This window comes from Colobus angolensis, unplaced genomic scaffold, assembly GCF_000951035.1.
Source record: "Colobus angolensis palliatus isolate OR3802 unplaced genomic scaffold, Cang.pa_1.0 Scaffold315, whole genome shotgun sequence".
NCBI classification, from domain to species: domain Eukaryota; kingdom Metazoa; phylum Chordata; class Mammalia; order Primates; family Cercopithecidae; genus Colobus; species Colobus angolensis.
Genome location: NW_012116433.1, coordinates 2,666,978 through 2,687,900, shown reverse-complemented (window position 1 = coordinate 2,687,900; position 20,923 = coordinate 2,666,978). Strand labels below are relative to the sequence as shown.

The 20,923-nt window shown below is 42.2% G+C and overlaps 1 protein-coding gene across 3 annotated transcripts in view; it reads right to left on the bottom strand.

The window, feature by feature from the left end:
* Positions 1-20,923, bottom strand: part of CACNA1E (calcium channel, voltage-dependent, R type, alpha 1E subunit) — a 347,324-nt gene that overhangs the window by 94,125 nt on the left and 232,276 nt on the right. For all 3 annotated transcript variants that reach the window (XM_011951155.1, XM_011951156.1, XM_011951158.1), the window contains exon 8: positions 2,469-2,584. In XM_011951155.1, the coding sequence (XP_011806545.1) occupies positions 2,469-2,584 (116 nt within the window). The remainder of the gene's footprint in view (positions 1-2,468; positions 2,585-20,923) is intronic.

The window sequence follows — 20,923 nt, the reverse complement described above, 5'->3', positions numbered from 1 at the left end:
TCATAGGATGGCCATTATTACCAAGTCATAAATGTTTGTTTTCTTTTTTAAGTATAGCCTCTGGCTAAGTTAATAGGTTAAGTGCTATTGGTGGGGCACTCCTGCCTGCAGACAAAAAGGGGTTTTAAGTCATTTCATAGCACATGTTTGGAGGGCATCATTTTAAAATTAGGAACGTGTTAAAATCCCTCATAGCAACTTTAATCACCTTAGCCAGACAGTTACTTTTGCTATACACAGTGTCTGGGCTTTGGGGTGGGCAGATCTGGGGACCCCCTAGGATAGGTGGAAGGTGTGTGGTGCTGCCGAGATCTCTGGGAAGCACTCAAAGGCTCTGGATGTGCTGAAGCCACCCCCTTTCCTCCCCACCTCATCCCTTTTGCCAAGTTCGCTTTAGAACTTGAGTGTCTTTCCAGGGAAATGTAACCCATATGTCTCTGATTCACTCGCGCTCCATTTGTAAAGGGAAGGGCCAGGAAGCACATTTTGACGTCGCAGTGCGTCTTTTTTCTTAGAAGGAGAGAGCTGGCTTTGCCAACTGGAAGAAAGGGAAGCCTTGGAATTCTGCAAGTATTTGAAAAGCAGAGCCCTAGCGAGCAGCATACCCTGCCACCTGACCTGTGTGGGGTGGCCAGGGCTGCGAGGGCTCCTTCCTGGGTCTGCTGCCAGCTCTCTTAGTGGTCTGTCAGATGGCTCCTCCGCCGAGAAAGCCAAGGACAGCTGGGACCATCGAGCTGCCTGCCTGGCCTGGAGGCAAATCTGCTTGCCCTCCCATGGCAAGCCTGAGTTACCATTCTGGGAAGCGGTGGGGGACATTCATGTCCATTTCATCCCTACACAACAGCCTTGGAGGAGAAAGGGTGAAATGCAAGTATAGTCAATACACATTGCTCATGTTTCCAGAGGCTACGAGTGAGTGCAGAGAGCAATCACACATGCACTCTCTCAACCCTTGGAGGTCACCAAAAGTTGACTGCAGAGCTCAGAGAGGGGTTTTGTGTGTTGGCAGCCACAGTGTCATAGTGTCATTCCAAAGCTCCTACAGAAGAATAAGGCTCAAGCAACTAAGCACTAAATCATACTCCAAATTTTTCCTCTGTGACCTCACTTTTGTGCTATGTTTTCTATTAGGAATAGAGAAAAGATACTGACTGTCATATGTGTAGTTTTTTTAAAAAATCATGTGTTCCTCTGGAAGAAAATGAAGATATATAATACTAATGCAAACCAACCTTTAAAATAATAAAGAAAGCAAACCCGCCCCTTTTCTTGACAAGTATGGGGGTGATTGATGCCCCTCATAAGCATCTGAGCCACAGCCAAACTTGAATCTAGTGGCTCTGTGGGTTAATGAAATCATGATAGGTTTGGACCTATTCTCACAGGCAGCTGAGAACCATTCCTAATGCTGAGCCACAGAGTGAGAACTGATGACAGCTCAAAGCTTAGGAAAACACCTGTTCTCACCATTATCTCCTCCCTGGATGGTGGCAATGGCCTCACTACTAGTCCCTCTGCTTCCAACCTTGTCATTCTATGGTCTATTCTCAATGTGGCCAGCACATGCTCCTTTATGGTCTAAAGTCAGAGCACGTCAGTCCTCTGCTCAAAACCCTCCCGTGGTTCTTGTGTTTCTCAGAGTGAAGCTCATAGCCCTTACAATGCCCCATACGGTCAAACACAATTGCTGCCCACTTCCCCGGTGACAGCCATCACTCTGTCTCCTGTTCCTCCTCCCTATTCCTTCCCCCTTCTGCTCCTCGGGCACCCCTGGCTCACTCCCATGTTAAGTACTTGGTGCTGAAATACTCCTCTCCCAGATCTTCCTCTGGCTCACTCCTTCATCTCTTCAAGTCTACACACCAATGGGGCCACCCTGACCTCCTATTTAAAACTGTGTCACATTCTATACCCCATAACCCTACCTTGATCAGTTTTCCCATAGTACTTACTACCTTATCATTGTCTTATGAGTTACTCATTTATTATTTTGTTTATTGCTGCCTTCCCCAACTAGAGAGCTTTACAAGAGAAGAGCTTTGGTGAACTGTTTGACCATTTGGCTCACTGCTGTATCCCAAGTGCTTAGAACAGGGTCTGGCACAAAGTAGGCACTCAATAAATATTTGCTGAACAAATGGATGGCTGTGAGCACCAGGAACAATATTATAACACACCATCAGCCCAGTCTCAGCTCCAGGATTGGGGTATGTTACTTTCACTCAGTTCACCTTGCTAAGATGCCTGCCTTAAGGTGTTGGGTAGATGGGACAGTTCGGTAGACGGGACAGTTAGAGCCCAGAGGAAGAAAGTGGGATGAGCAGGGAACCTTAAGAGTCAACCAGGCATCCAAAGTGTCTCTCTTCTCTTGTCTAGGCTGCCCCTTGAATGGAAGAATTGGGAGTGAGGGGCCGGCCCTGATGTCTCTGCAGCCCACTCACCAGCCTCCTGCAGCCCCCCAGGCCTACCTGCTTTGTCTATCCAGGCACGGTAGCCATTCAGCTCACGCTCAATCTGCTGCTGGCGTCGCAGTTTCATGAAAGCCCTTCGGTTCTCCACTCTCTCCCTCTCTTTGGCAAACTCCCTGTGGACAAGAAGGATAAGATTCACTGGGTTTGGATAGGGCCATGACTCAGGGAAAGGGTGAATCAAGCAACAGAGACAGAGCATCTGAGCAAGTACCTCTATTAAGCTCATGTACCCTTTCCTCTGATCCAGGCTGCAAATATGACCTCCTTACAATGTTACACAGAAACACACCTCATTCAGCCTCACACAGGAAGCCTTCCCAGACTAGCTGTATTCCAATCAGGACCAACTGATTGCTTGCTCTATTTTGAAAGGTATGTTCTTAGCCATGTGAGAAACTAGGTTTCAAAATGCCATGTTCCACCTCTTCAGCTACAATGAAAACCCTTAACCCTCTGAAGGGCACAGCTACTCTTTCTCCTTTTGATAACAATAGCGATTCATGTATATTGACCAATTATGATCAATATATGACCAAGGCTTAGGAAAATACCTGTTCTCACCACTATCTCCTCCCTGGATGGTGGCAATGGTTTTCACACCCGTTAACTCATTTCATCCTCACAACCACAACCATCCTATGAAGTATTAATACTATTAAAATTCCTATTTAACAGATGGGGAAGCCAAGGTTTAGTGAGGTGAAATACCTTGCTGGGATTTGAACTCTAACAACAATGCCGTGTTGCCTCTGCTGTCCTGTACTCTGGTGCTTAATAAAAGCTGCCACTGAAGATCAATGAGGCTGATGACTTCAAAGGCTAAAATGCTATTCAAAGGTGGCTAATGTCAGTTAAATAAGAAAGGAAGGGACGTGGGAAGGACACCTGACTCCCATAAAGCCAGTGTGAAGGTGGGGAGATGATGAGGCAGAGGGAATGCCCAGGTGAGGGTCAGGAAGAAGACAGAGCCCATGACAGGTTCAGGGGACTAATGCCACTTGGTGTGACAACAGGAATGAGAAGGCTACAGCTCCATGGGAGAAAGAGGAGAGAAGAGGACTAAGGGTTCCCTGGTAGAGAAAAGGAGGATCAAATTTAATAAGTGAAAGAATGGGGATAAATAAATCAGTTTCCTAACAGGTTCCTCCAGAAGCCACCTCTAGCAATGCCTTTCTCATCACCAAACACCCTTCCAGGCTAAGATGCCCCTTACCAGTGCAGTGCCTCCCAGCCGTGGCGCAGGTGTTCTCCTACTACCTGGGAAGCTGTTCTACTTATTAAATGTGATCTCCATAAAGAACTGCAGGCCAGGCACAGTGGCTCATGCCTGTAACCCCAGCACTTTGGGAAGCTGAGGTGGAAGGACTGCTTGAGCCCAGGAGTTCGAGGTTACAGTGAGCTGTGATTGTGCCACTGCACTCCAGCCTGGGCGACAGAGCAAGACATTGTTTCAAAAAAAAGAATAGAGAGAGAGGTGCAGTCTGAATCTGAGGGAGTCCAGCACCCGCTGTGAGTCCTACCAGTTTCGCTCTCATGTCTACGGAAGAAGAAATGAACGAGGGGCTGGGGGATGGGCCCCAGCCATAGTGCGGGGAAAGGGGAGATGCCAGTCTACAATAATGCCAAGAGACACCTGCTCATGCCTCACCTGGCCCTCCTGCCGAAATAGAGCTGGTGTCCTTGGGTATAGCCACCTGCTTACAATCAGGCAGAGGGTTTAGGGAAAGGCACATTGGAAGGAGAATTTCTCCTGTGCTTGGCTTCAGGTTCACTGGGTTCTACTAAAGATGCTATGGCGGAAGGAAAGGGGAGAGTCAGAATGAAGAGCAACCAGGGCCAGTGAGGGCCAGGGTAACTGAATTCAAGCCCTGGGATGCCTCCTTTCTGCTTTCTGAATTTCAGCAATTTGAAAGTAACAAGGGGCTGGCTTGGTTCATGGCATCACCATCCACCAAAATTCTTACCTTTGGATCTTTGCTTCTTTCCGTCCCTCCTGTCCAATTAGTACCACTGTCCTGTTGGTTCTACCTTCATAAAAGCACCTGAATTCACCCTGCTATCTTGGTCCATGATCTCATCCTTCCTCGCCTGGACCACTGCAATAGCACCCAGCTGGTCTCTCAACCTCCTGTCTCTTTCTCCTCCTTTCACCCATCTCACACTATCAATGTTATCTTTTTAAAAGGCCATTCATTGGATCTTACCACTTCCAAACCTCCAGTAATAACCATAGAAAGTAGCATGTGTAGAGCATCTCTTAATTTACCAAGCATCTTCATACATTTTGCTCATTTAATCTTTACAACCATTCTGAGAAGAAGGTAGAATAGGTATTTTCATTCTTAACTTAAAAGTTATGCAACTTGATGGAGTTTAAGTAAGAAACAGAGCCAAGATTAGAACCCAGGCCTTTCTCTTATAAGAGCCCAAGTCCTTCAGGCCCCACATATTTGCCTAGTCCCATGGCATTTTTATATGCTACTTTATCTTTTCATAGGTCTGTGTCTTGATTTCTCAACTAAGCTCTGGGGGAATCCAGGAAAGTTTAATAAGGCAATATTTTGAGCAAGACCTTGAAAGAGGAGAATTGAAGCAGGCTATGACCAGAGGAACATAATCATCCTTGAGCATCTAGGGTAAGCATTATGACCAACAGATCCATTTTCCAGCTCAGAAAACTGAATCTGAAGGCACTTAAGTGGTCCTTTGAGAGGGCAAGTGTCCAAGGACACATAGCCCCTCAGAGGAACCACAACTCTCAGATCTTCTAAATTCCATCTCTTTCTACTCTATCAGCCCCTCCTTTACGGCTTCCATCATCCTCTGCTGAATGAAGAGGATGAAGCCTTCAAGCATGACCTTCAAAGTCTTACACAGTTGGAGCCAAACCTTTCTCTTCAAGCCTCATCTCCTCCTGCCATCCCTATCCACCCCCTGACTGCCTACAGCCCACCACAGCCATGCTTCAACTATAGCACATTTCCCACCCTTCCTGAAAAGGCAGGGTGAGCATTCGAGGCTAGCGCACAATGCTTATCTGCCTGGAATTCCCTCTTATCTGCCTAAGTCGAAATCCTTCTTCAAGGCCAGGCTGAAATGTTGCCTTTTCTGTTTGGGTCCCACCATCCCTGCCCCTCAACCTTCTGGCCTCTAGTCTACCTCTTCTACAACTCTTCAGAGCTCATCTTGCAGGCAGACCTTTACTATGGTCAGCTGTCTTTCTTTCTGTGTGAGTTTTCTGCAAAAACATTCTGTGCCTTACTCAACTTTCTATCTTCCCAGACTAGAATAGGCCTACCACATAGTATATGTTCAGTAGATATTTTTCTTTTTATGAAAAATATCCAGGCTTACTAGCAGAAGTCATAGCTCTTCCCTGACTCCCAGAAGCTTAAAAGAAGGTATACTCCATCTCTGCACTGACTCAAAGGGAGCAGGTAAACGAGCGGCAACTCCTGCACACTGCCACCAGTTTCTCTTGGTTTGACTTCACTATAATCACTGTAAATTAGAATATAAAGAATGGGCTTTGTCATCTCTATATGGCCCCGAGCTTGATTTCTGGCAGGATAGGCCAACAAACCCCAGTCTAACCTCCCTTTGTCTAACCTCTTCTGATTCCAGGTTAAGCAGTGTTTCCACATGCCTCCTTGTTCGGAAGTTTCTTGGATCCAGGTCTCACTTGCTGGGTTCCCTGCTCTTCTTTGTCATTATAGGCTCCCTTTCCTCCCACCCTCCCACTTGGCATTCTAGCTGGAACTCACAGGCCCAGAGTCTGACAAAGTTGGCCAAGTCTCTTGGCTAAAAGAATTAAAGCAATGAATGTGCACCACTGGGGGTACTCCCAAGCAGCTCCAGCACCTTCATGGAGGATGTGGGGGACCTTCTTTATGAGGCTTTATCAAGTGGCCTTTTCTGTTTTGTTCTTTCATTGAGAACCTGGGTAGCAAGTCCAGCACCTGTGTCTTTCCTAACTCTTATCGCCCCTCCACTCTCACTGCTGTAATTGTTAGTACCCATGGCCTGTCTCCGTGACTAGTGTGCAGGCTTCATGAGGTCAAGTAAAGCCTGCATCATATCACAATCCAACAAGGGTCAGTGAAGCTTAACCCAGTGTCTGGTATGATAGATTCTATAGGTTATAGAAATAAAATATCAAGAACAGGTAATGTTCATATAACACCTTAAACTTGTTAAATTTACAAATCATTTTCATGTAAATTATTTCATTTAAAGTTTCAAAAGCCCTGCGAGATTCAAAAAGATTACTTCCCCAAGATAATCCAGTTAGCAAGAGGCAGAGACAAAATTCAAATTATGTCTTCTTCCAGGTTATGTGCTATTTTCACAATGCCTTAGCTGTCTACCCTGCTACCTAGAAGTCAACATTTAAAATCTACAAGAGGGATTTCATTTCAGCCCAAGGTTGAGGAAAATAAGGATATAAAGAGATGGTTTTTGTTTCTCTTTAAGGGATTATCCTTTTCATTGAAACAGTAGCATAAAAATCCATTGCTCTGTGTTGGGTTATTAAAGACCTAGAATAAAATTCATAGCATTAGTCAAGCTAGTGATATACTGTTTGATTTTGTGTCCATTTATTCATACATATATTGCATTCTGGAGAGAACAGGAGCAAATAAGATTCAGCTTCATAAACCTTAGATTTAACATGCCCATCAGGCTCATGAGTATATATGTGACCAGACCTAGGAAACAAAGTATACTGCTTTAACTGGTCCCTCTCTCCTCTGACAATCTGAGTACCCTGTCCTCTTCACAGAGTATCCTGGGGTTATTCAGATGATGATGCTTTTGTAAAGATAAAGCATATTACCATTATTTAGTTTACCAGATGACTGCTGAATTCCTCCATTGAAAGACAGCTCAAAGCAGGGAACTACGAATATCTTAATTTATCCAGTTCCTTTGGAGCAAGGCATAGAAAATGTAAAAGGGGGAATCTGGCCTATAGTAGAAGAGTGTTCATATTCTCTAAGGCCCCTTGGCAGCATCAGCCTGTGCCCTAAGTAAGAGGATAGGTAATTGGCTCCTTTTCATTTGTTCTATCCAGGCTTTCTACACCCAGAGATGTAACAGAACTCAAGATAGGATGCGTCCAGATTTCAGAATTCCAAACCAGGGGAACAAAAATAAATCCCCATGTGATGCAGCAGAAACACCACCAGTCTATTTTCAGAGCCGGGGATCTAGGTATCCTCTGCTGCTTACAAACTGGGCAGTCACCTTGCTGTCTGAATTTCCTCATCAGTCAGAGTTGACATTAGGACCCATATAAACCCTAGGCTCATAACTAGAGGCAGGGATAGATTTGGTTGACTCTGAAAGTCCTGACTAGATTCCCATAAGAGATTGCAGAGTGACACAAATCCAAGCGGTGTTTCATTCCAGACACTTCTCCTTACCCAATGCTGTTATCCTTAATTTTAGGTTGCTCCTCCAGCCCCAAACTGGCTCCTCTGAGGGAGGATAACCTGTAGCTCCTCTCACATATGGCTGTTGCATACAGGGAAGTAAGGTGAATTGGAGTTAAGCATGGATGAGCCTCTATTCTGGATGCTACATATGTATGCAAGGTTTGGGTTTCTAAATTTCAGTCATGGAAAATAAGAACAAGGTGGATCTCTTTGCACTGCATGGTTGAGCACAGTTTTCTTTTATCCTGGTTACTACATTTGTATTTGTGACTGCTTTTTATCTGCAACAGTTTACATGATAAACATAAATTGTAAAAATCAACTATTCATACACAGCTAATTCTATATTATTCATCAATAAGATGAAGTGGAAGAATTACATAATCTCAGACAAGGTAGAATGCCCAAAACATTCATCATGCGTGTGTGGAGGGATGAGGGGAGAGAAAACAGAGACTTCTTTGAAATCATTTTCAGATTATTATTAAAATTAATATTTTATGAATGTCTGAACCTATAAGGAGCCATTGCTACAGACAAATCACGAAGTGGTTAATCTCTGTCCTAATGAAGTAACTGGTTTTAGTCCATAGGCTGATACTAGGAAGGTCTATCGGTCGTTCACATTTCTAGACTTGATTATGCTGTTGCTAATTCTTGGGGATTAGAAGTGAGGTTGATGAAAGCCTAGCTCCAGCCTGAAATGTCTGCCCATGTTATGTGACCCATAACAGAGTCAGTCACAGGGCACCTGGACAAGTATCTCGATGCTTGTCTAGTGATGAAGATGTCCTGGTAGGTCGGCTGGGGTAAGAAAGCTTCTGTTGGAGGACTGCTTGGCTCGTGTTTTAGCCTCTCTCTCCAGACCTCTCCTCCCACCTCCATGCAGGGAGCTTTGTTTACTGATGCACAGCCCCTCGCTGCTGTCATGACAACCAAAAGGAAGACAAAGTGCCAGGATGGGCCAGCCTGTGTGACTCAAAGATCTGTTTATCCACACTCCTGTACACACTTGCATGCTTCATCACACACATTGGCATGGATACACACACTCATCCTGGCACAAGCAGCATATGTACACACACTCTGCCAAGCACACAAATGGCCACATGGTCATATTCCTATTCATCTTCAGAGTCCGTGTTTCAGATAGCTTTGCTACCCATAGGGAAACCTTGCCAAGGTTCCTGTAAAGTCTTTGCTTCAGGAAGGAGGAATTTGGGTTAGATATCAAGAAAAACCTCTTCAACCCTAAATGTTCTGAAACTAACAGAGAAACTGGAAGCAAGATTGGCAATTCTGTGTTGGCAGTGGTTTCATTTCAGTGCCATTGTGGGCTGGGGTTGGGGTGAGCCTCTTCAGTGTTCCTATATTTTCCGTGTTCTTACGAGCCTGGGGAACCGTTTCTCCCATTTTTCAGAGAAGCAAACACAGCCCCAGAGAAGGTAAACACCTTACTGAAGGTCACAGAGTTCAGTAGTATTAAAGTTATTTATGCTTTATCCCTTGACTTGTTCTAGAAAGGATTTAAGGAGACTTAGGTTGTCAATAAAGGCCAAAACAGAAGCTAGCCCTCTAAATCCTATCCATTATTGACTCTAATAAGCAGGATGGGTGATGCAAATGCTCAACGACATCATACGGGGTCATTCTTCCTTCGAATCTGAAGTTTTCGGAAGGCTCCTCCTATAAGCAGAAATCCTTCCCTAAAGTAGTTAAGGCAAATAAATGGCATTACATGAAGTGCTATATCCCATTCCTACCCCACCACCTTATGTCCACAGCAATGGAAGACAGACCAGGAGACTTACAGACCAGGATATTGGGCGAGGGGAACCCGACAGATCACCTGTCCAAGACCAGCTTTCCACAAGCAGGGAAACTAAGGCATAAAGAGAGGTCAGATGATTTGCCATTTCCAAGGATTAGGGTGGTGGCGGCAGACCTGGAGCATCACGTTCCAAAGCCAGTGCTATGCCACAGCTTCATGACATTTCAGTTATGAGAACTCAAAGAAGATTATTCTTTTAGGAGCTCAGGGAATGACTGGTCTTTTTTCTTTCTCTTCTCAATATTGAGATCTCATTTATTTGTTTGAGTAGACACAGGGAAAAAAAAGCATGACAATTAATGTAAGGGAGATAATGAAGGAACTGGAATATGTTTCCTGTTTTGGTTTTCAACCTTGAAGTTGGTGGAATCCATAATGTTAAAGTATAATGATGAAAAGCTCTGAAGTTGTACAGACCTGGGTTTGAATCGTAGCTCCATCATGGTGTGATCTGGTGCAAGTTCTTAAACTAAATCTCAGTTTCCTCATTCATAGAATTAGGAATAATTATCATACCTATCTCAAAATTTGGTGGTTGTGAGGATTAAATGATAGAAAGTGCAAAGTATAGTAGCTGCTCCAAGTAGCTGTTACATTACTGACATTTCTGAGAATGTATCATAATACAGATAACCTATTATCAAGGCCTTTATTTTATATATTCATTCCACCTCCAAAATACAATTTATTGAGTGCCAATTTAAGGAGGATGGCTTGAGGCCAAGAGTTCAAGACCAGCCTGGGACAGAGAATGAGATCCCCTTCTCAAAAAAGAAGCAAATCTCTGTCCTCAACAGAGCTTACATTATACTGCAGGAGAAAAACAATAAACAAGATAAATAAGTATAACATATACAATGTTATAATCTGATAATTCCTCAGGGAAAAATAAAGCAGGGAAGTATAAAATAAAGCAGGGAAGTATTGGGGGTCAGGAAGCTGGAATGTTGAGTGGCCAGGGAGGGCCTCACTGAGGAGACTTGAGGAATGATATGAGAGATGTAAGGAAGTGAGCCATGCAGACATCCGGGCAGGAGGATACCAGGGAGAGGTGATGACCGAGCAAAACTGTGGGGCAGAAGCATCTTGCAGGAACTTTTGAAGAACAGAAAAGGGCCAATGTGACTAGAGTGGACTGAATACATGGAAACAAGGTCAACGTGGGTAGCAGGTAGTGGGGAAGTGGAGGACCATCATGTAGGGCCATAGAGACCCTCTAAAGATTTGAGTTTTACTTGGTGTGACTGGGAAACCACTGGTGGGTTGCAGCAGAGGAGTCTCGCAACTTGTTTGCAAAGAATGTCACTGGTTGTCCTGTTGAGAAGAGACTGAAGGGGATTAAGGGTGGAAGCAGGGAGATCTTCCAGGTTGTATCCAGATGATGGTGGCCTTCGCCAGAGTGATAGAGTATAGCTCATGAGAAACAGTGGGGCTCTGGATACACTATGAAGACATAGCTAGGAGGACTTGCTGGCCACTGGACGAGGAGTGTAAGAGAGACATGCATCCAAGATGACCCCAAAGTTTTTAGCTACAGCAACCAGAAGAATGGAGTTAAATGAACTGGGATGGAAAAGATAATGGAACAGGTTTGGGAAGAGGGAAGATCAGGAATTCAGCTGTGTATATAAGTCAGCTGGATATCCTGATACGTTTATATTAAAGATCATTAAGTTCAATAGCACCAAATTCTCTGTCATCCACACAATATGTGCCAGCTGCTTCAAGGATTATCTGCTGTGAATGAAATAGAACCATCCTAGATGTTCTTTCTCTGCCATCCTCCTTCCCTGCTGCTGGCACATGCTAGAAAGATGTTAACTGATTATTCAGTAAATCACCATCATTAAACTGTTGTTGGTATTGCTGCAAATAAAATTTAAAACAAAACCAAAAAACCCACAAATATTCTTGGATACTACACTATTTCATTCTAACTGCTTCACAAATCCCTCCCATGAGTGGATGATCACAGAATAGCATGTAGTATGAACATTGAAAAGTTATGAGTTCTCACATGGTGGTCCCTAAAACCTTTTAAGAAAAGGACTAGGGGACCACACTTTCATCTCTGTTTCGCAGATGGGAAAAATAAAGGCTTTCAGGAGTGTTGAAAGACAAAGAGTTACACAGCAGAATTCAGATCTACTCTGTTTAATTCTCCACCACCCTGCGTCACTTCACTGTGGCACACAGATACTATGAAGGCATGAACTCACAGGTGCACGTGCTGCTTTCTGTCTCTGCATGTAATAGTGTATGTTTCAGTCACAATATTTCAGTGGGTTCAAAGCCCCATGGTGCAGGAAGAATGAGCCACAGGGAAGTAAGAGCATTTCATATTCTTCTTTCTCCCTCATCTACACCCCCCACAGCACTCTAATTACAGTATGAAAGAGGCATCCTGACAGAGCACAAATGGCTGTGTTCTTTTCAGAGACACATTTCACACTCCTCTAAGAAGGCACAGCAACCAGCTCCTTCCCCAAAAGCTTTGGAGGTGTCTGAGGAGAGGTGTGGCTGTGTTCAAGGAAGTAACTGAGAGTTTATTACCAGGTTGAAGCTTTGTACACTTCGCCCTGTGTGGGCGTTTTTTTCCCCCTTGTAAAAAGCTTTGAATTTCCCACATTCCTTTGTTCAACATCTCCAGATAATTTAAACATCAAAGATTCCCCTCAGGAAGGCAAAATGTCATGGTTCATCACCAAAGGTTCCTCCTTGTGAAAACAAGTCCTTTGATATGCTTTGGGATGGTCAAGTGGAACCAAAGAGAAGGCCCAAAGCTGACAGAAACGGGATGGTGGAGATGAGAAAGAAGAGCCAAAACATGAGGGAAAATGGACCAGGGGGAGTTCCTGAGGAGAGACTCGAAGTGAGCGGAAGGAAGTTTAGAGGCTTGGTGTGGGCTAACACACCAAATGTGACTCAATACACAGAAGGACTAGCCTGGCCTTTACACTCGCTGTCCTTTCCAGGGATGTAATTAAAATGGGATGGGATGTATAGGAGTTTTGATTCACACAGTCATTAATTCACATCTTCAGGGTATCTTAGAAAGTCTCTTAGACTTAGTTCTATTTTTCAGGCAGGAAAATCCAGGCTTAGAACAGCAACTTGACTCGCCCAAATCACACAGTCTGTACTAGAAGCAGCTGTACCTCAACTATTTCCATTTCTTGCAATCGTCTCATTTCTCATTGGTGACCCTATGATGCCGTAAGCTCTGCGAGGGCAGAAACTGTGTAGATTGCTCTTGTTCATGGTTATGCCTGAAGTCCCAGCACAGACAGGCTGTCTGGCAACTGTTTACAACGTGAATAAGTGCATCACACACTACAGGCAGCCACCAGACAAGAGGCAGTTCAGATTTGCGGACGACAGGAGAGAATGGAGAGGAGGGGGGCACACACCCTGTGCCTTGACCTAAAACAACTGAGGTTAGCTCAATTCCAGGTCAGTCCTGAAGCTATGTGGGTCCAGGGTCTGTGGACTCAACAGGGGTTGGGGGCACAGTGGATCTTTAGACTTCAACTTATCCTTCCAGAAAAGGCCTCTTCTCTTGGGCTTCCATGACACCTACTCTTTGGTTTGATTCTTCTCAATCTCCTTCACTCCTCCTCTGGACATTGGTGTGCTCCAGGGCCTAGGCATAGGTCCTCTCCTCTAAAACATTCTCCCTCCAGGTGATGCTGCACAGGCCCAGGGAGACTTCCAACATCATCTCTATGCTGAAAGCTACCGGATTTTTAACTCCAGCCCAAATTCACTACTGAGCTGGAAACCCAGTTATATAACTGTCAACTTGACATTAGCTACTTGGATGTCAAATAGGCATCTCGGATGTAAAATGGCCAAGTGATTTCTCCCCAAGCTGCTCCTCCTCTAGTCTCTCCCACCTCAGTAAATAATACCACCCAAGTTAGGGGTCATTTTCCATTCTTCCTTTCTATCCCAACCTCAGCCCAATCCATAAGAAATTCCTGGCAGTCTTACCCCTTTTCTCCAAACCCACTGCTGTCATCCTAGTCCAGGCTACTGCCGTCTCCTGCCTGAATGCTTCCTGCCTTCAGTTGGCTGCAATAGTGCAGTAGCCTCCCTGACTGACTTCACGTTTCCATCTTTGTCCCAATCTCCCTATATCCTTCATAGTAGGAAAATGGGGTGACTTATAAATTCAAAATACATTATGCTATCCTTCTGCTTAAGACTTTCTTCTGGCTTCTCGTTGTTAAAATACAAACTCTGTATTGTGGCCTATGAGATCCTCCATAGATCTGCTCTGTCTCTCTTCCTGACTACAGGAGTGGGATGGGGGAACTTTCCTGATCACAAAATTAAAATTAATGGCCCCACTACCTGCTGCACTCTGCCACATTAACCTGTTTATTTCATTAATAACATCTGTCCCTAAAAGCTACCTTGTTCAACTATTTGGTTTTTTGTCTTTTCTCAAGAATATAAGCTATACAAGAAAACGATCTCTTCTGCCATGTTCACCATAACATCCTCAGAACAATGCCTGGTGCTTAAAAGGAACTCAAGCAATATTTGTTGCATGAATGAAAAAAGGCATCAGAACATTCAGAAGTACATATTCTTTCCTCTGGAGATTGCCTCTATGGGTCACAACCACTGCAGATCATATCTACTGGTAATGTAGTCAATCCAAGAATTCTCAGCCAGGACCTTCTGAAAACAAGCTGTACACCTAATTCTTTGACACTCTATATGAACTTTCAAGACCATTCCAAAGCTGTAAAGCAACATCATGGCAGGGAATTCTTCACCATATTCAGCTTAAATATTTTCTGCTGCAATTGAGACTTTATCTCTCTGTAGTCTCAGTATCATTTAAGTTGACTGTTGTCATCCCTTACTTAGAAGTCCTTCTTAAGTTGAGGATATTTAATAGATCACTAATTTTTTAGCTTGTCTTACAGTTAACCTAAGTTCTTCATTAAAAGGCAATTAATTATTACCTTATTGAAAATACCCTTATCTATCAGAGATAAATGATACAAAAGCTGGTGACATACAAGCAAAGACATTTTCCTACTAGATGGCTGGCCTGTCATAAACACCAGTGCCTAGGGCTGTGGTAGGCTATGCACTTTTCCATGAGGATTCATAACAATACATATACAATGACAGTGACAAAATGTCATGAAAGATGATTAAACCTCTGTTATTGTAAAAATGAAAACTGTCTTTGGACTTACTACACCTATCTTTGAATCAGATCACAGGCAAGTTATTGAAGCTTTCTGAAGTTCAATTTCCTAATAAATGGCATTGATAAAAACTGCAACCTCACTGAGCTGCTATATCAGCAAGCCCATGTGAACCAAGGCACCAGTCATGGCGCCTAGTATGGTAGATCTTCAGTAGATAAGAGTGGAATTTGAAGTTCCCAAAGAGCTGCTCTCTTAAAGTACAAAGCACTGTCAGCTGACAACTCTTATTACTTTGTGACCTTGAAATATTAACTCAAATCAGACATTTGCATTAAGGATAATACAAACCAACACTGGAAAGGAAGGAATACTGGTGAGGTTTAGAGAGGAGGAGAGTGCATCTTTTGATAAAGTCTATGTTACCGAACATTCGTAGACTGTTAGACAACTTCTCAACTCTAACTGTTCACCATGTCATAGATTCCAAATAACTCTACCACCTTCAGGAGAAGACATTTTTACATGGGACCTTTCATGTGAATATTTCCTTCAAAACAGACTCTCCAGAGTTTGGAGCCATCAGAGACATTCATGAGGGTGGAAGCTTTCAGCTTGGACCATAACTCCCACCCCAGCATAGACTTTTAAACACTTCTAAGTCCCTTGCCTTAGCAAAGTCCACCCTTATGTATTTATAAGCAACAGTGTATCTGCTCCTCACAGAGCAGTATATGAAGTATCGGTCAAAGTGTGAACCATGGACCAATGCCTACCTGCAAACTATTTCCAGTCCATAGGATAAATTCAGAAATTAAAAGCACTAGTAACTTCTATAATAATTTTACAGATATTTGATGTCTACCAAATATAAGAATAAAAATTGATGGCTGTATTTTATATCTGTTTATATTTTTTCATTTCAGTTTTCTGGTAATCCATTTTATAAACAAATGCATTTTACAAAAGTGTAAAGACACAGTAGACAGTAGACTGGCAATTTTTAGAAGCGATTCTTCAACACGGATAGTTTGAAAAGCACTGTCTGGAGTAAAACCATTTCTTTGCAGCTGGAGGATGTGGTATCGAGATCATCATACTAATGACCACTTATTTTGTGTTTATGATGTACCAGACACTCTGCTGTTCTGCTGGTTTGTAAGCACTATCTGCTTTAATTTTCACAAAACCACAAAATACATGATGCTAGCTCACTTTTTAAATGAAGCCAAAGGATGTTTAAGAACCTGTTCAAGGTCATACAACTAAGTACTGACAGAACAAGGTTCTTCTAACCACAAATAGGTCTAGAGAGGCAAATAAAAGCCAGGGGACCTGTGCCACCTGAGGCCCTTAGGATTACATTGGCAACATTTCACCACAGCTTTTCAGTGTATTTTCCTCTTCTTTCTTCCTGTGTGTTTCCTCCCCTGCTTTTGTTATTCTTTTTCATCCTATTTTTCCCCTTCTGTATTCTCTTTTGCCTCTTGTCTCTGAGGATATACTCAGATGAAAGGATAGGACCCGAGGTCAGAAAAGCCCCTGAACTCCACTACAGAGTACCTCTTCCTTACCTTGCTCTATGGAGTTGAGAAACGAGGCTATAAAGAAGGCATTAAATTCACATTCTTATTATGTACAGGAAGCAGGAAATTCACATTACCCTTATATTATCAAACAGTAATTACTAGAAATAGATTCCTATGAAAAACACTAGTTGTCACTAGCATAAATAAAATAGTCAAATTCTTTTGCAAGTAATCATGCTCTACCAATAAACACTGATCTTTTATTAGATATCTTATATCCAAACATTACAATGAGCCCAAGTTAAAACATTACTCCATTCTTATCTGAAAATAGATCTTATCTGCAAACATCATCTGTGCATACACGTGTCTACATCTGCATTCATGGAAATGCACATGCACACACATGTGTATACACATACCTGGCCACAGCTCCATTTATGGGAAGGCTGATGCCTAGAAAGATACACCAGGTCAACATTTTTTCCCCAAGGTTTATCTACTCCTTTGCAATAATGACTTTTCCCTGGGAAACTAGTAAGTATAGGCTTTACTTCTGAAGGGGTAACTATAGAGAATTTAGTTATATAATTCTGTTGTTGTGAAATAAGGTAATCACTATGATAGTATAATATATTTCCATCTAATGCTGCTCAGAAAAAAATGTTATATTTTGCAGAGAATCTGAAAAGTCAAAGAACTGACTTCTACTCTGGCAGAATAAAACACCAGTGTTCTGAAATACCTTTTACACAAAAGACCCAGGTGCTAGATTGACAAGCATGATAATTAATGCATTCCTAAGCTTACAAAAAAGTGATGGAAATCTCCAAGGTAAAAAAAAAAAAAAAAGATATATGTAAATATTGTCTCCTAGTCTGTGTCTTGTTTATATTCATTTTCTTTCTTTTTTTTTTTTTTGAGACGGAGTTTCGCTCTGTCACCCAGGCTGGAGTGCAGTGGCGCAATCTCCGCCTCCCGGGTTCACGCCATTCTCCTGCCTCAGCCTCCCGAGTATCTGGGACTACAGGTGCCCACCACCGTGCCCGGCTAATTTTTTGTATTTTTAGTAGAGACGGGGTTTCACCGTGGTCTCGATCTCCTGACCTGGTGATCCGCCTGCCTCGGCCTCCCAAAGTGCTGGGATTACAGGCGTGAGCCATCGCGCCTGGCCTATATTCATTTTCTTATTGGGATGTTTTGATAAAGAGAAATTGCTTATTTTGACAAAGCCCAACTTATCGATTGTTTTGATTTTGTTTGTGCTTTTTATATTGTATTCTGTCCAAGAAACATTTGTCTAGCCTGAATTTGCAAAGATATTCTCAAATTAATTTTAATCTACACAGAGAGATAAAGGTCTAGATTCTTATTTATTTATTAATTTATTTATTAGAGACAGGGTCTTGCTCTGATGCCCAAGCTGGAGTGCAGTGGTGCAATCTCAACTCACTGCAGCCTCCGCCTGGATTCAAGCAATTCTCATGTCTCAGCCTCCCAAGTAGCTGGGACTACAGGCACACACTGCCACACCCGGATTATTTTTGTAATTTTTGTAGAGATGGGGTTTCGCCATGTTGGCTGGTCTCGAACTCCTGACCTCAAGTGATTCATCCACCTCAGCCTCCCAAAGTGCTGGGATTATAGGTGTGAGCCACCACGCCCAGCTGTAGGTTCACTTTTCTATGTGAATATACAGTGGATATAGCAAAATTTATTAAAAGACTTTCCTTTCCCCTCTGAACTGATCTTGCATCTTTGTCACAAATCAACCACCAGTATACATGAGGGGCTCTCTGATCTGTTCCAGTGGTCTATCTCTCTGTTGACAGCAATACCATATTGTCTTGATTACAGTAGCTTTACAGGGGATCTTAAAATCAAGTAGTGTAAGTCCTACAACTTTGTTCTCTTTTTCAGAATTATTCTGGGCTCTCTAAAGCCTTTGCCTTTCCATATTGAGTTTTGAATCATCTGTCTAGTTCTTCAAATTAATCTGCTAGAATTTTGATAGGGATTTTACTGAATCTCCATATTGATTTAAAGATAATGGATATCTTAATAATATTAAGTTTTTCAATCCATAAAGATATCATGTCTCTCCATTTTTCAAAACACTAATTTACTTCAGCAATGTTCTGTAGTTTTCAGTAGAAAGGTCTTGACACCTTTTTTATTTCTAGATATTTGGTTTTTTTTTTGGTTATTCCTTAAATATTTAACTTCCATTTTTAGTTAATTTAAATTTAAATTTAACTTGGTCACTGCAAGCATATATAACCCAATTAATTTCTTGTATGTTGACCTTGTATCCTGTGACCTGGCTGAATTCACTTAATTAGCTCTTATAGTTCAGAGTCTACTGTTAGATTTTCAAAACATATAATCATGTTATCTGTGAAAAAATTGGTTTTTATTTTTTCCTTTCCAATTGATGTACCTTTTATTTTCTTTCCTTTCCTTATTAATACGGCTCAGATTTACATAACAACGTTAAAGACAAGTGGTGAAAGTGAAAGTCCTTGCCCATTTCCAGATGATAGGGAAGAGGGATTAATATTTCATTAAGTATGATGCTGGCTGTAGGTTTTTTATAGATACCTGTCCTAAGCCATTTTGTGCCACTATAACAGAATACTTGAGACTGGGTAATTTATAATAAACCAAAATTTACATGGCTTATGTTTCTGGTGGCTGAGAAGTCCAAGATCAATGGGTTGTACCTTGCAAGGGCCTTCTTGCTGCATTATCTCATGGCAGAAGGATGCAATGGCAAAGCCTGTGCAACAGAGCATGGGAAAGTGGGATGAATTCATCCTTTTTTCAGGTACCCACTCCCATAATAATGGCATTAATTCATTCACAAGGGCAGAGCTGTCATGACCTAATCACCTCTTAAGGGTCCCACCTCTCAACTCTGTTGCACCACGGATTATAACACATAAACTTTGGAAAACACATTCACGCAATCGCAATGCCATTTTATCAGACTGAGAAAGTTCTTTTCTATTATTAATTTACTGCAAGTGTTTATTATAAAGGACTAGTAAGTTTTAAGTTATTTTTGCACATGTGTTAAGGTGCTGTATGCTTTCTCTCTCTTTCGCTGCTAATGTAGTATATTACCTTGACTGGTTTTCAAATGCTAAACCAACCTTGCATTCATGAATTAAACATCACATGGTAATGACGTATTATTCTTTATATTTTGCCAGATTTAATATTTTCAAGGAAATTTGCATTTACATGCATAAAGGACATTGTTCTTTTCTCATTATATATTTGTCAGGTTTAAGTATTGGGGTTATGCTGATCACATCAAATGAGTTGGGAAGTGTTTCTCCCCCTGCCTCATACCCTAAAGGGGTTTGTGAAGGATCAGTATTATTTCTTCCTTAATGTTTGGTAGAATTGACTGGTAAAACAATGTGGCCTAGAGTTTCCTTTGTGGGAAGCTTCTGGAATATAAATAAATTTATTTAACAGATCTGTGTTTATTTAGATTTTAAATTTCTTCTGTTAGTTTTGGTATTTTTTTATTTCACCTTTTATTTTACATTCAGAGGGTACATGTGCAGGTTTGTTACATGAGTATATTGTGTGATGAAGTGTGGATATGAACGATCCTGTTGCCCAGGTAGTGAGTATAGTACCCAACAGTTTTTCAACCCTCTCCCACCTCCAGTAGCACCCAGTGTCTATTGTTGCCATATTTATGTCCATCAGTGCCCAATTATTTAGCTCCCACTTATAAGTGAGAACATTTGGTATTTGGTTTTCTGTTTCTGCATTAATTCACTTAAGATAATGGCCTCCAGCTGCATTCATGTTGCTCCAAAGGAGATGATGTCATTCCTTTTTATGGCTACATAGTATTCCATGGTGTATTTGTACATTTTCTTTGTCCAATCCACCATTGATGGGCATCTAGGCTGATTCCATGTCTTTGCTGTTGTGAATAGTGCTGTGATGAACATATAAGTGCACGTGTCTTTTGGGTAGAACAATTTATTTTCTTTGGAATTATATACCCAGTAATGAGACTGCTGAGTCAAATGCTAGTTTTGTTTTACATTCTTTGAAAAATCTCCAAACCACTTTCCACAGGGGCCAAACTAATTTACATTCCCACCAACAGAGTACAAGCATTCCCTTCTCTCTGCAGCCTTGCTAGCATCTGTTTTTTTTTTTTTTTCTTTTTTAACTTTAGTAATAGCCATTCTGCCTGGTGTGAGATGGTATCTCATTGTGGTTTTGATTTGTATTTCTCCAATAATTAGCGATGTTGAACATTTTTTTCACATTTGTTGGTTGCTTGTGTATCTTTTAAAAAGTGCTTGTTGGGTGGGCGGAGCAAGATGGCCGAATAGGAACAGCTCCAGTCTCCAACTCCCAGCGCGAAGGACACAGAAGACCGGTGATTTCTGCATTTTCAACTGAGGTACTGGGGTCATCTCACTAGTGAGTGCCAGACAATCGGTGC